This window comes from Peromyscus maniculatus, chromosome 3 (genome assembly GCF_049852395.1).
Source record: "Peromyscus maniculatus bairdii isolate BWxNUB_F1_BW_parent chromosome 3, HU_Pman_BW_mat_3.1, whole genome shotgun sequence".
NCBI classification, from domain to species: Eukaryota; Metazoa; Chordata; class Mammalia; order Rodentia; family Cricetidae; genus Peromyscus; species Peromyscus maniculatus.
This window is the reverse complement of record NC_134854.1, coordinates 116,843,692-116,859,755: the sequence shown is the minus strand read 5'-3', so window position 1 is coordinate 116,859,755 and position 16,064 is coordinate 116,843,692. Positions and strand designations below refer to the sequence as shown.

At 43.1% G+C, this 16,064-nt stretch overlaps 1 protein-coding gene across 3 annotated transcripts in view; it reads right to left on the bottom strand.

Moving 5' to 3' along the window:
* Slc25a26 (solute carrier family 25 member 26) overlaps nucleotides 1-16,064 on the bottom strand; it is a 124,462-nt gene that overhangs the window by 99,450 nt on the left and 8,948 nt on the right. For all 3 annotated transcript variants that reach the window (XM_006972567.4, XM_015989225.3, XM_015989230.3), the window contains exons 2-3: nucleotides 11,889-12,045; nucleotides 8,536-8,645 (exon numbers count right to left, since the gene is read on the bottom strand). In XM_006972567.4, the coding sequence (XP_006972629.1) occupies nucleotides 8,536-8,645; nucleotides 11,889-12,045 (267 nt within the window). The remainder of the gene's footprint in view (nucleotides 1-8,535; nucleotides 8,646-11,888; nucleotides 12,046-16,064) is intronic.

Sequence of the window (16,064 nt, the reverse complement as noted above, 5' to 3'; positions counted from 1 at the left end):
AGTAACTATGTAAGGTGACAGATATGTTAACTTGTTTCACTACAGTGACCTTTTACTGTCTATGCCTATTCCATAACATCAATGTACATATCTTAAATACATACAATAAAATCTACTTTATAAACAAGTTAGGAGCAGGGCTGGAGAGATGGCTTAGTGGTTAAGAGCACTGACTGCTCTTCCAGAGGACCTGGGTTCAATTCCTGGCAACCACACGGCATCACAACTGTCTGTAGCTCCAGTTCCAGGGGACCCAACACCCATGGCAAAACACAAACACACACAAAATTTAAAAATAAATAAACAAAAGAAGTTAGGAGCAGGGGGGATGGCTCGGTGGATAAGACGCTTGCTGTGCAAGGGTAAGGACCAGAGTTCAAATCCCCAGAACCCACATAAAATCTGAGTAGGCATGGTGGCTGCCTATAATGTCAACATTCAGGAATCAGAGACAGGGGATCCCTGGGGCAAGCTGGCTAGCTGAACCAGTTGAATCAGTGAGGTCCGTGCTCAGCAAGAAGCCCCCCTCAGTGAATAATGTGGAGGGCTATAGAGAAGGCGCTCAGTGTCAACTTCAGGCCTCCACATGCAAGCACACACACAGGCTCATGTGTGCCCTCGAACATGCATACATATATACATGCAGACCACATGCACACCAAGTAAATTAGTTAAATCCATCAGACTCAAAAATTAAACATTCTACAGGTCCCTTTCTAAATCAACATCCATCACTCAGTCCAATCCAGACAAAATCAACTACACCTTCCTTCCCTGGTGCTCTCAGTCTACCATGAACTGCCTTTTCTTAAAACTTCTGGACCAGCCAGGCAGGAGTGGCGCAGGCCTTTAATCACAGCACTCAGGAGGCAGAGGCAGGTGGATCTCTGTGAGTTCGAGGCCAGCCTGGTCTACAGAGCAAATTCCAGGACAGGCACCAAAGCTACACAGAGAAACCCTGTCTCGGGGAAAAAAAAAAAAAGAAAGAAAGAGAGAGAGAGAGAGAGAGAGAGAGAGAGAGAGAGAGAGAGAGAGAGAGAGAGAGAGAGAGAGAGAGAAAGAAAGAAAGAAAGAAAGAAAGAAAGAAAGAAAGAAAGAAAGAAAGAAAGAAAGAAAGAAAGAAAGAAAGAAAGAAAGAAAGAAAGAAAGAAAGAAAGAAAACTTCTGGACCACTTGAGGGCATTGTGTCTCCTGCCTGTTTTCTGTCCCTCTACTTCACCCTAGACATGGGAGACTCAGTTCGGCAAGGACAGCAAAGGTGGAGGGGACTAAGAGGGATGTGACAACAGTCAACAAATAAGCACATGATCTGAAAGGGCAGAGAGCCCTCTTACAAGACACAAAAAGGTAACAGGCATGGGCTACTTTGACTGAACAGCTTTTTATATAATTCTATGGTTGAGAGTTGCTAAAAGTCACGTGCCCAGCACTCAGGAGGCAGAGGTAGGCAGATCTCTTTGAGTTCGAGGCCAGCCTGGTCTACAGAGCAAGTTCTAGAACCACCAAGGCTACACAGCGAAACGCTGTCTCAGACAAACAATTTTTCAAAAGAGGAGCTGGAGAGATGGTGCAGTGGTTAAGTGCATTTGGTGTTCATGCAGAAGACACAGGTTCAATTCCCAGCACCCACATGGTGGTTCACAACCATCCACAACTCCAGTTCCAGGGCATCCAACATCTTCTGGCCCCCAGGGCATTGCACGAATGTGGTGCACAGCCATACATGCACATAAAACACCCACACACAAGATAATAAAATTAAATAATTTTTAAAAATAGAATTGCTAAGAAGAAATAAAAGTCTGCCTTCTTCATATATGTAATGCACTGTGTGAAAAAATGTGTTCCAGGCACACAGAAAGCAGGGTCAAGGTGTCCTTGAGCATAGACATATGCTCACATTCTTCAAAGAGAAAAAGCACTTGTTGGATTTCAGAGAGGTCAGGCAGGTAGCGGTTGTTTTAGCTTTTAATTGCATAAATCTGCAGGTAGAATTCACATTCCTATCTGTTCCTGTTCAACTATAAGCAGCTTCCCCTGCAGCATCATGGTGAGTTCCCTCTGAACCAATCATACACTGCCTGGGGCCCAGGAGAGCAGATCCTGCTGTCCACTCCCCTCTGCCCTGTGACTCAGTTACACAGCTGAGCAAGGGGTTAGAAAATACTACAACTGCAGGAAGCTGGCTTGGTGGTGCATGCCCGGAACCCAGCACTCAGGAGACTGGGACAGGAGAAGCAGTCTAACCCAGCCTGGGCTACACAGTGAGATTCAAACTCAAAAAAAAAAAAAAAAAAAAGTCTAAATGTAAAATGATGGTTCACATATATTTATGACTACTTCAACATCTATCATGAATAATCTAAGTATAAAATTCTTTTCAAAAGTTTTTAACTTGGCGCTTGCTCCTCCTGCAGAGGACCTGGGTTCTGCTCTCAATAACCACCTGGTGGCTCACAGCCATATCTAAGTACAGTTCCAGACCATCCAACACCCACTTCTGAGATCTGTATCAGATATGCACAGATACACATGCAGGCAAAACACTCTTACACATAAAATAAAATAATTTTTTTAATTTTAAGTTTTTAACTTTTCTCCTATTGCCTTGCTCAATGTTTCTTCTTGCTGTTTTATTTTTCTATTTATTTACTTACTTATTTTTTGAGGCAGGGTCTCCCTATAAACCTGGCTGGCCTCCAGCTCACATAGAGATCCACCTCCCTCTGCCTCCCAAGTGCTGGGATTAAAGGTGTATATCACCACAATAAGTGGTTCTTAAAGGTCATAATGAACATCAAACATTCATTTTATTTTTATTTATGTGCTCACACATATGTGTGGACTCAGGTTCCCTCAAAGGCCAGAGAAGAGTACCAGATTCCCTGACGCTGGAGTTACAGATGGTTGTGAGCAGCTTAATATAGATGCTAGGAATGAAATACAAGTCCTCTACAACAACAGCACATGCTTATAACTGCTAAACCATCTCCTATTCATTTCTGATACTTACAGAACAAACAGAACAGCTTACATCCATCCCCCACTAGGGAAAACACAGCAAATACCAACATGTGCTCCAAGCTTTGTGTCTGAGAAACATCCTTCAAGTTCTTAGCCAAGCAGATCATCTAGTGGAAGCTTAACTATACCATATCCAATAAGAGCCTGAGACACTGGTACTCAGCAGGTCCAGCGGCCTTTCAGCTACTAGAGAAGGGAAGCCTTGACAGAAGTGTCTTTAGCTACAAGACTACACAACAGCATGGGCCTTAAAAAAAACACCTCTGGAGCCGGCTGCAACACTCACACAACATCCTTTTACAGAAAAGCCAAGTCTATGCATATAAGTATTGTCCCACCCTCAAAAATAACCAGTCTGGGTATGTGGCCGTGAGTGCCAGCACCATCTGGGGTTCTCGATTACCTTGCAGAGTCCCCACGACCGTCTCCAGACCTTCGTTTGTCCCCTGCCACACAGGCAGCTGCATCCGTGCAGGCGCTCCTTAGGTCACATTTGGAGAAGTGCTGTTAGAAGGGGACAGAATGGCATGTACAAAACAGGATCTAATGTGTCCCCTAGGTGTTTCAGTCTTAAGCGGGAATGGGCCTGAAAAGGACAATCAACCAGCATCCATGTGGGGGACCTCTATGTCATTGTGCATACATTTAATTCACATGGGCCTCCTTTTGGATATAAAGAACTTTCAATGTCCTTCCATTTCTAAAAGTAACAGAAACCAAGCTCCAAGAAGCAGAAGATTCAAGAAAAGTAAAATCTGAAAACCACTGAAGAACATCACCACTGCTAGATTACGGTGCCCACACCATTAAGGGAAAGCTGCCGTGCTTGGACCTCATTATGGATTCTGCTTCTCACAGGGCTTGTTCTGTGTGTGATGAAAACTGGGCTGGAAAAAATTGAGGTAGGGATTTAGAGGTTTGGTACAGCAAACTTCCTAATAAAAATGGCACAAACAGGACTCTTCTTGCTGTGGTTACATATTAAATCTTATTTGATCGATTTCTCTGTATTCCAAATTGGAAGCAGAAGGCAGAAGGTTGTGATTAAAGTCATATTGATTCATCATTAACATTTAATCGAGTGGCCGCTATAGCTACAGGGAATGCTTATTACTGTGGCAGTGTTCTTTTCTCTCCAAGTTGCCTTTATTGTCGCTACAACAAAGAAACTGTGGATATATTCAATAGCAACAAAATACGGCATTGTTTCTAAGGGTCTGTCTGCGGCATACATAACAAGCTGGGATCAACGTGAAGGTGCTGCCCAGTACTGGCGCACCGAGCTGTTCCTTATGAGCCAGGCTGCTGCAGCTCTGAGCAGTGACTGCTAAGGATTTTCTGTTCCTTTTATTTTACATACGAAATTGTATTTTCCCCTACATCCACTTGTTTCTTTCTCTTACTTCTAGCACATTTACATGAAACTGAACCCCAGAGTTTGTGTTCTATGAAATGGAAACAAGATACTAAAACAGGAAGGAAGTAATATGTATACTTGTTAAACAATTTGACAGAACTGATTCTGAACTTCAGGGAGGTTTTCCAGTTAAGTTCCAAGACTATTAGCACTTCAGAACAGTACTTCCATAAACTTGAGAAATCTGGCAAACTTTTTTAAATTTGTATTTTTCATGAGAAATTCAGACATGTAGGAAATAAGATCGTATCTGTCCCTAAGCTCCATTTGTTCCTTTAACAGGTCTTTTTAATAAGCCACTAAGTCGAGTCATATGCCCACATATGTACAAATGTGGCACCACCCACCAGAACAAAGGACACATACCGGTGCCACATTCTCAAAAGAGAATGGTCCTCACTCCCCAGTAACTAGCAGATAGCCCGTCAGGAAGGGCAGGCCTGGAGATCATCTATGCCATCGAAAATATAGCAAACTTTTTAACAAAATAAATGAGTTTTTCTGTCACATATTTTTTACTATTTCTAATTACGTGTCATGTGTGGGTATTTGCAGGAGAGGGAAGGTGCCACAGTGGGCAAAGGTGTCAGGTCCCTACAACTGGAGTTACATCTGACTGTGAGGTGCCTGATGTGGGTGCTGGGAACGGAACTCAGGTCCTTGGAAGAGTAGTACATGCACTTGACCACTGAGCTCTCTCTCCAGCCACACTCCCAATAAAGGAGCTTTAAATCAACTACAAGTCCACATAGAGAGATGTCTCAGGCCCCAAGGCCTCAGTTCATGCACCCCTGAGGGTCAGTTCTCCTCCTAAGCCCCTCTGGGAGTCATGGAGGAACCCCTAAGAGAATACTAACTATGCATGTCCTAATGCTGTGTACTCACTCTTACGGCTGCATGCTTCCTAATTCTAAGGAATCAGGAATGTCCCACCATGTCCAACAGTCTGCACAAGAAAATTCTATTGAAAAGCTCCAATAAATAAAAAGAGTAACTACAGCTCTCAGAAGCATCAGCCCCTCCAACAGCTTCCACAGATGTAGGCTTTGAAGGCTGCCTCTGCTCTCGGTCCTTCTTGCCTCGCTCTCTGTACCTAGTTGCCAGAGGCTCCTGTCACCACCAACTGAGCTGTCCTGCCATTCCTTCGCCACCATGACGGCCTGAAACTTTCTAAGACCATGGGCCACAATAAACTCTTCCTCCTTTCGGATGAATTAGATTACTATGATGGCCACAGCAGACAGCAGCAACCAAGACATACCTCTATAAAATCTTTCCGTAAGCTCAAAGGAGTGCGGCGACTGAATAAAGTTTAGCAACAAGGTCTCAGGCAACAAGGTCAAGGTGAAATGAAGTGAATGGCTAAGTCCTATTGTGCTTCTTGCTTTCAACAACATATTGGGAAATACAGGTCAAATGCACAACTTATGAAACTATATTTGAAGCCAAACAATACAGCATACTTCATATTGAGTTCCAGGCTAACCAGAGCTACATAGTGAGACCCTGCTTCAAAAATAATAATAATAAAATAAATTAAAGAGAGAGAGAGAGAAAAAGAAAAAGGACAGGAGAAAGGGAAAAGGGAGGCTAGAACAATACTGAAAAAGAAAGCATTTGGAGAAGTCTCAGGATTTCCAGACTTAGCTCAAGGCTATAGTACTCCAACCATGTAGTATTAGTGCAAGGACACACACAGGGATAGGCCAGAGCTCAGAATCCAGAAACAAATCTCACCTTGATGGCCAATAAGCTATTGACAAGAACTCTGGGGCCACTCAGTGTACAGCAAGAGTCTTTCCAGTAAAGGTATTAGAAAACTCAATACTTGCATCCCAAAGAATAATACCAGATTAGGTAACGGTTTCTTAACAATGATGCCAAACAGAACACACACACTTAACCCTAGCACCCTCACCACAGAGCCACACACACTTGTACCTAGAGCCTTCACCCAGAACCACACACACACTCGACCCTAGAACCCTGTGCTGGTTTGAAAGAAAATGGCCCTCAAAGGGAGTGGCACTATTGGGAGGTGTGGCTTTTCTGGAGTAAGTATGGTCTTGTTGGAGGAAGTGTGTCCCTGTGGAGGTGGGCAATGAGGTCTCATATATGCTCAAGCTTCACTCAGTGTGATACAATCCACTTCTGTTGCCTGCAAGATGCAGGACTCTCAGCTCCTTCTCCAGCACCATGTCTGCCTGCACACTGTCATGCTCCCCACCATGACGACAACGGACTGAACCTCTGAACTGTAAGCTGCCACCACTTTGATTAAATGTTTTCCTTTATAAGAGTTGCCGTGGTCATGGTGTCTCTTCACACCCTACCCAAGATAAGCCCTCACCACAGATACACACAACTTGACTCAGACTCTAGAGAAGCTAGAGGGAAGGATGGGAGCAAGCCAACAGGCAGTGACACCGGGGCCAGAATGTGCCACCGTGCCTGCCCCTGCACCACACTTCTGTTCACAACCACAGCTGCTACTCTCCACTCTACCTTAGTTTCTCTGTGACTGACTGACTACCCGAAACCATCCTGTAGAAGCCATTCTGGGAAAAGTAGCTCCAACTCAGCTACGTTAATACAAACACCACCAACCAAACTTACACAGACATCTTCCATCTCTTTAATTCTATCTGTAGAATGACATTTGATGGCTGCCTCTTACAATAACATACAATGGATTTTTCTTGCATCATAGACTATCTTTTAACTGTCATGTTTAATCCATTCATATTTGTACCCAGAGTTTTCCTGCCTTGCCCACAGTCAGGACAAATCTCTGTCACCCGCCAGTCCCACAGCCGCTCAGACCCAACCAAGTAAATACAGAGACTTATATTGCTTCAAACTGTATGGCCGTGGCAGGCTTCTTGCTAACTGTTCTTATAGCTTAAATTAATCCATTTCTACAAATCTATATCCTGCCACGTGGCTCGTGGCTTACCGGCATTTTCACATGCTGCTTGCCCTGGCGGGCGGCTGGCAGTGACTCCTTCTGCCTTCTTGTTCTTTTATTTCTCCTCTCTGTTAGTCCCGCCTATACTTCCTGCCTAGCCATGGCCAATCGGCTTTTATTTATTGACCAATCAGAGCAACTTGACATACAGACCATCCCACAGCACAGCCAAGTGCAGACCATCTCAGACACCTGCACTCAGGCCCGTGGTCCTAATCATCCTCTCTGCAGACCTGCTGGGTAAAGCCATGAGGAACCCGAGAACGGGCTCCCACAGGACATACAGAACATCCCACAGCACATATTTATTGGGATTTTGCCACTTTCATAATTAAAACAAACAAACCCCAAACAGTGGAGGCTAGGGAGATGACTCAAGCTGAGGGTCTAGCATCACCCTAAAAAGCTGGATGTGACACATGCGCTGTGAGCCCAGAACTGTTGGAGATGAAGACAGGATGATGGCTGGGGCTTGCTAGCCACAAGCCTAGCTCCAGCTTCAGTGGGAGACCCTGACTCAAGGGAATAAAACAGAGAGAGAGAGCAGGGCACCCAACATTGTCCTCTCCTGGTGCTACATACAGGGGTGTGCACAGGTCCACAGGCACACTTGTGTATACACAGCACACACACACACACCTAAATGCACACATACCCACAAAAAGAACTGTTAGAGCCTGGTGTGGTGGCACATAGCTGTAATTTTTGTGCTCAGGAGGCTGAGGCAGAAGGATTACAAGCTCAAGACCAACTTGAGTCTTGAACACAGTAATACCACCTGACTCAAAGGGGAGGGGCTTTAAAAAATAAAACTCACATAAATACATTTCGAGGAGATAAATATGTCTACTCTGATATAGGCATTACACGATAGAATCTGATACTGTGATACAGTTTGTCTAGCATTTTAAAAGCTTTGAATTTGATCCTCAGCACCAAAATAAATAAATAATGTACATAACATTATACAATATATACATTTTAAAACATTACATTAAAAGATACGATTTTTAATTTTTATCTATCAGTTAAATCTAAATTTTAAAAATGAAACAGTTACCTGCACCAACCAACCCAGACATCACTCACATTTCTGCAATATTTTCTCACGTCGCCCATTGCTTACCACTTCTCCCGCGGAGGCGGCCAGCATGTGCTTCACGGGCCTGACGTGTGGAGCCGAGTCAGCGTGCAGCAAACATTTCACATATTCATAGGTGAGAAAAAACATAGCAGCTGAAATACAAAAATATCTTTTCAATGTCGATAAATATCTCACCTACTTAGGAATGTCTCTCAAAAGCTGTGACGATAATAATTAAAGTATGAGATAAGGACTGGCAAGTACACACCTTTTTCCACCATCTTGCAGAACTTATCCAACCTGAACTACATTTTTGACCTTGGACTTGGAGAAATACAGAAGACGTGATTCCTCTCTGAGGTGCACTCAACTGGTAGCCTGGCACTGCCCTGCTTCATTTCCTAGCAAACTTCTTAAAAAGGACTGTGGGCTTCAGACCCAAAATAGCATTACATATAGTCATAAACACAAGCAGCTGCTGAGTTATGCATAGGTTAAAACCATAAACACATGCCTTAAGTAAAATGTCGATGCTACAATGTTTACTACCGATTATGGAAAATAACTATGCTACTTTTCCCTACTTGAAATCATCTTTATAAAACACGGAAACAATCAACAATTTCATTAAAAAACGGAAGTCAGTGCCAGGCGTGGCAGTGCACACCTGGAATCCCAGCACACTGGAGGCAGGGCAGGCTGACCTCTGGCGTTTGAGGCCAGTCTAGTCTACACAGCAAGCTCCGGGACAGCCACATTACAGTGAGACTGTATCTAAGAAACAGAAGAAAAGGAGGAAATCAGCGGAACGCTGCCTCTACTGCTGTAATCAGGGTGGCACAGGAGGCTTTAAACTTCCTGTGCACTATCAATCAAGAGATGTCTTTACCTCTTCCAGAAGAGACAAGGCACAGAGGATAAGCGGACAACAAACTCATCTTCTGAAGGACATGAGATCACTAAACACTCATGAAAACAACCCAACAATGGAAAGCATTCCCCAAAGTCAGCCAGTGTGTGAAGGACCCACAGGCTGCCCACACGCCTAACTACAAACACAACAGCCGCACGTATGGAGCTGCGTCTGGTCTATTCCCGCATGTGGTTCCTCACACGCTTCCCCAATTTTGGCCCATTGACTCCATTTCCAGGTAAAAGGGCTCTGCTGCACTCAGCTGTATGTTCTGTGGGTGCATATACCCCCTAAGCCCTGCCCCACCCCAGGAGAAAGGAGGAAGCTAAAGGTTCCCAGGTCCCATCAACAAGTACCTTAAGATTGTCACTTATAGCTACTTTGGTGAAATGTCAGTTCCAGCCCCTGCCAAACAGGTAGCACCCAAAAAGGCTCTAGAGTTGGAAATGATGACAGGGTGCAGCTCTAACAAAAGCTCTGTTGTGAAGAAGGGAAGAGGAGGTAGGCTAGCCACAGCTCACACCCCCATAACAACAAAAGCCAGACTGGGCCTTCCTCTGTTATGTTCTTGTCTAAAAAGGAATGGGCCTCTTTAAAAGGCTCCCCTCTCCCTCTCAATCCCTCTCCTGTGCTGGCTTGATTCTCAGCAAAGTCCATAGCCATCTATGGTTACAAGGGATTCTGTACTCAGACTACACAGTCTTAACCCATACAAAAGGCAATACACGTGGCAATACAAAGATTAATAGAAATGGGTTAATTTAAGATGAAGGAGCCAGTTAATAATAAGCCTGAGCCATAGACCAGACAGTTTGTAATTAATATTAAGCCTCTGAGTTATTATTTTATAAAAACGGCTGCTGCCGGGCAGGACCAAGAAACTTCAGCTATAAAAACCCATTTCTAGAAGGCTTTGCTTTGACTTTGTTTCCTGCACTTTATGGGATAAAAGGAAAAGATTTTCAGCATAGCCTTCCCAGAGACAGACAGATACACAAACACATGTGTACATGCTTGTGCATATATGTGTGTGCACATACACACACACAAATTCAAAATCACGTTCTATATGTAAATGCCTTGGAGAAGAATGTAAAACAGTCCTGTGAGCTTAACTGCAGCATCATGTACCACATATAACACCAGTGATGTCACACCTGCCTGAGCTGTTACTGCAATACATGAGGATGAGCCACAAAAGCCACAAAAACTGGTCACCAAAAGCTATGAGCACAGAGCATATTCCTTTGTAGATTGCCTGCTCAAAGGTCCTCAAACTATCTACAGAGGAGGATCGCCTTGGGGTTTTAAACCACCAGTGTCCTGGACACACCCCAGTCCCTACAGGTGGACCACTGGCATCCATGTGGCTTCAAGCTCCTTGTGGATCAGGCCATTCTACTTGGGACAACCCTGTACCTTTGTCCACGCGTTACACAATGGGGGTTCAACAACAGCTCATTAGCTAATACTCAAAGAATTAAGACAGACTAGCAGTCAAAGGTAACCCAGGGTGACTCCTAGGGGATGGAGAAGAAAGTGAAGTTGACAACAGAAAGATGGAAAGACTACTTTTTCTCTGCACTACAAATCTTCATGTGAAGGCTATGTTTAAAGACCGGGCACGTGAGCATCAGGTTAACATATTCATTCATTATCCTGGAAAAAAGAGAGAAAGTGAACCCCAGGATTTAAGAAGCCCCTAGAGCCATGATTTTGTGGATGCAGGCAGTACATCATTTTTGCTAGTTAGCTAAGTTTACTTGTGAGCATTAGAGGCATCCATCAAGAACTGGGAGATGTAAAGTGGACACACCTCAGGAGAACACTGTCTGCTTAGTATGTGCAAGGGCCTGAATACAATCTAAAAGAAAAATAAAGCACCCATTGGTAAACAATTAAAATCAGGTAAGTGACTGAAAACAGATATACTCAGAAGTAGATTAAATAAAAACACATCATCCTAATTATCAAATGAAAATACCAAAAGTCACAACAAGACTTTAAAACCCAAACAACAAGCATTGGCAGGAGAGTCTCCAGGACAACACAGTGAAGCACCTTCCTCATCTAAGAGCAATTTAAGAAGAGCAATGTCTCTCTGTCTCACCTGTTCAATGGGGTCACCTAGGACAACACACCTGTATAAAGCCTCCTGAGAACTCTGGTGTGCAGACAAGGTTAAAACCACTATTCTACAGGATTATGATAAAAAAAAGCAACATTTTAAAGATTCTAAACTGAGGATTTAAACAGCAAAACCATTTTTAAAAGTTTATCCTTTTTTTTTTTTTGTATAAACCTCCTAGAATGAAATCTACAACACTCTCTGCATTCTGTTTATATACAATCAAAGAACAAAACATAAATCCAGAAGATCAGCTGTAATATATAAGGAACTTTCTGCATGCAACATCTTAATTAGTCTGACTATGAATCCATTATCTTGGCTTCTGAGCAGTGTGAGGATCGACACCCTTACCATTAGGAAAGGAGCCAACAGCGATCGAAGGGACGCCAGCATAGATTCCACGAAAACCACCAGCCTTGTTGAATCCTTGGGGACTCTGCAGCCTTGTCTTAATAGTATCCAGAGGAAATAAGATCAAGTCAACAGAGGCACCCGCTACTCCTCCAGCCTGTGCAAACGGATGGGGAAGAGAGAACAGTGAGCTCTCAGCCACGGAGGACAGGGAAGCAGCCTTTCTCCTTCCTCCCAGGCAGGATCAGGGCTGTGAGCATCTGCCCATGCTGGGCAAGTGCTCTACTCCTGAGCTACATCCCCAACCCTGAGGAAGACTCTACACAGCTGCTCACATCTTTCAGTCCACAAATTTCTCTGCAATACTCAAAGGACTTGCATTTTTTAATAAGAAAATGATACACTTATCAATTGTGCTATACTTCCAACTTATACATATTTTTACTTTTTAGATGAATTTTAATAAATTAAATTTATTCTTAAAACAAAATTAAAGCTCATTCTTAATTTATTCATATAATTCAATAACTGTTTAAAGCCATTTAAAAAAGAAAAAGGTAAAGAACAAAAAGTATCCTAATTACTCCAGAAGCTACTTTTATTAGTTTCTTGTTGTGACTTTCCAAAGTTACCATAGGCATAGTCAAGCAAGCATGGGTACGTACTCTTTTCTTATTTATTGTGATTTCTTTTTTTTAATTTTGTATGTGGTATATGTACTGTTCCTGTGGGTGTGTGGAGAGCAGAGGTAGACATCAGGCATCTTTCCCTGACTGCTCTTCATCTTAATTTTTTTGAGATAGTATCTCACTAAACCTGAAGCTTATGAACTCTGCTATGGTAACTGACCAGTGAGCCTCACCCCACCCCTTTGGGGACAAGGTTTCAGGTAGACCAAATGAGCTTTGAACTTGTTATACAACCAAGGATGACCCTGAACTCCTAAACCTTCTGCCTCCACCTTTCAAGTGTGATGGTACAAATATACACAATGGAATACCACTCAGCTGTTAAAAAAAATAGTTAAATTAATTTGTAGGTAAATGGAACTAGGAAGATTATAATGAATGAGGTGACCTAAACTAAGAAAGACAAATGCCACATGTTCTCTCAACTGCAGTTCCTAACTCTTCAGTAGAGTATAACCAGGAGTTACTTCAGAAACCAGGAAGTTAAAAAGGAACTATGGGCGGGGGGCTAGAGGAAGGAAGAGGAGGATCCGGGTGATATGACAGGGAGAAATGGGAGAGGAAGACATCAATACAGAATGCAAGGGAGAGAGGAGGGGCAAATAACACCAAGGATATTTGATGAAGCATTAAAGAATCATATTATTTTACATTCACCTAAAATCATACACACACAACACATGTAAGCGTGTGTGTGTGTGTGTGTGTGTGTGTGTGTGTGTGTGTGTGTGTGTGTGTACCTTAAATGAAGATATGCACTTGAGCTTACGATACTCCCCGCACATGCAGTACTAGGCATGAGAAACCTCCATTTGAGTTGTTGGTCAGGGTAGTCAAAGTGACTCCCAAAACAATACAGGCCATTGCTATTGCCCTCGGTTGCCTCTCAGAGGTTGAAGATAGTCCCTATTGCTGAAGACACTGCACGCTTTACATACAGGACTCTGCAGATGTGAACTGGAAATAACCTGCAAGCCTCCTTCCAGTGGTCCCAAGCTTTCATAGTATCAGAAAGTACAACCCAAGCTGCTGAGGGAGGAAAGCAACCACGAGTCCATCCGGCTGTGACAACAGTGAATTCTAACAATGACCAGCACAGCGAGCCATCCCTGAGGGGGCAGGAGCAGCACGCCTATCTTGGTGGTGACTAACTGCTGTCTAATTGGACCTAAGGCCTACTCAACGAGAGGAACATCATGCCTGGTACTAGAAACCTAAGCAACTGCCTGGAGCTAGTGAGGTCATGATCTTGTGAGAGAATCTACTACCATCACTTTATTAGACCAGCGTGACTCCTACCTTTGTTCTGAAATGTACCCTGACATTCACAGGTAAGTGGTGCTCTTATCTCTCATCAAAGAAGTTTCTCTTTACAGCAAATGGAGATCACTATTGAAAACCACAACAGGGTCATGTGCAGAAATCAATGGATTGTGGGAAGCCTGGCCCCAACTAATACATCTACATCAGGACTCCTGCATCTAAGGCTGGGGGAACATTGTGGAGGAGGAGACAGAAAAAGGGTAAGAGCTCGAAGACTAGGAAGTCTGCTATGAGACTGTGTCCTAGAAATGACAGGGAAGCTTCACCCATGATACCACAACAATATGGCTGCCTAAACAAGGCCTGCACAGTGACAATGTAAAATACATGATGACACAGAACAAAGAACTCTCAAGGGGCCCCACTCATAGACAAAAACCTATAGGCAACTAACGACTGCTGAGAGAGGGAGAATTAGCCCTCCTAGGGTTGAGCCCCTACCTGGTTATCCAACAGGAAGTGGTCAGCCCGGAAATCATCCACACACAAGTCACACACCAAAGGGACTCAGCAAGTTGTATTTATCTATTTATGTACTTTTCTATGTAACAACAATAATCAAAAGAGGACATCAGTTTGAGAGGGATTTGGGGGGCATGGGAAGGCCTGGCAGAAGCAACAAGGGGCAGGAGGGAAAGAGGGCAAAGGAGGAAGGAAGTGCTATATTTTAGTTTTCTAAGGTCATAATGAAAAGTGAAAGTAAACAAAAGCAAAAGAGAGCACCCGGATGTAATGGCATATACCTGTAACCCCAGCACTGAGAAGGATGAGTCAGAAAGACCTGGAGTTCAAGACCAGCCTGGACTACAGAGGAAGACTGTCTCAAAATTAAGTAAATAGAACTAGATGGCATACAATATACAGACTGTTCTACAGTGCTTTTATGCCGCTCAACAATTTATCCTATGCTCGAATCAGACCTAATGTTCTATTTTTGTCTTTTGAACTACTGAGTACTAAACCTGCATAACGACTTTTTAGGGGACTTAAATTTTCAGACAGATAATAGTTCTTATCCACCTAGATCTGCATTAAGATAAGCACACATCCAAGGATTCATATATTATTTTCTATGTTTATTATATTTGCTAATCCCTTGACAACGTTTAATTGACTAAATTTTTTTTAAAAGAACTGGTACTCATTCCCAAGGAACTGAGTTTGTTTAAAAAGTAGAACATTCAAAACTGAACCTCACACCTATAGTGACACACAGGCAGAATATTTTAATGCTAATTATATTTTAGTAAAAGAAGGATGAAATTTTGAAAAACACAAACCCAAACACAGTGCCCTGAAAGGGCTAAGGCAACATTCACAAGTGGGCAAGTGGGCAGACTATATCACTGCAGATGAGAGTCCTCACAGTATGTTGTAAGCGGTTTGCTAAGCATTTCTGTCTTTTTAATATTGAACCACATGAACATAATCTCTTTAAAATACAGAAATGTACAACTAAAAAGTGTGTCCATGGCAAAGAAAGGAGAGGAGAAAGGGAGAGAAAAGAGCAGGCACTATTAACACTTATGGGCAAATATGGTGGTATTCTATTTGTACTGAAATGTGATTTTAATTGTATGTTAATAAATAAAGTTGCCCGGGGGTCAGAGCTATTAGAGCCATAGCAAGAGCATGGCGGTGGTGGCGCACACCTTTAATCCCAGCACTTGGTAGAAGAGCTAGGTAGATCTCTGTGTGTTCAGGGATACAGCCAGCATTGCAGACACACGCCTTTAAGACCTGGAGGGCTGTATATACAGGCAGTGACGAGGCAGTCATGTGTTTGGGTTTACAACCAATGAGAAGGCAGAACAGAAAGACTATATTAAAGACAAACACACAGGAAGTAGCTCTCTTTCAGCGAGGTAGGAGCACCGCAGGAGGAAGGGTAAGGTTTTAGCTCTGAGCTCTGACCTCTTGGCTTTCTCTTTTACATTGGTTCTGTGTTTCTTATTTAATAAGACGGTTGGTTACATCTACAGGCAAAGTTCAAATTTAGTCTAACTTTTGAGTTTTCAAAATTTCCAGTTTGTGCAATGCTTAGTGTGTGGTAGATCAACTTGCTCTACCCACCTTTCAGCACAAAACTACTGCAAGAGGTAAGTGGAAAAACAAAACACTGGTGAGAATCAGTGCAATGACTATTTTTTAATTAAATAATACA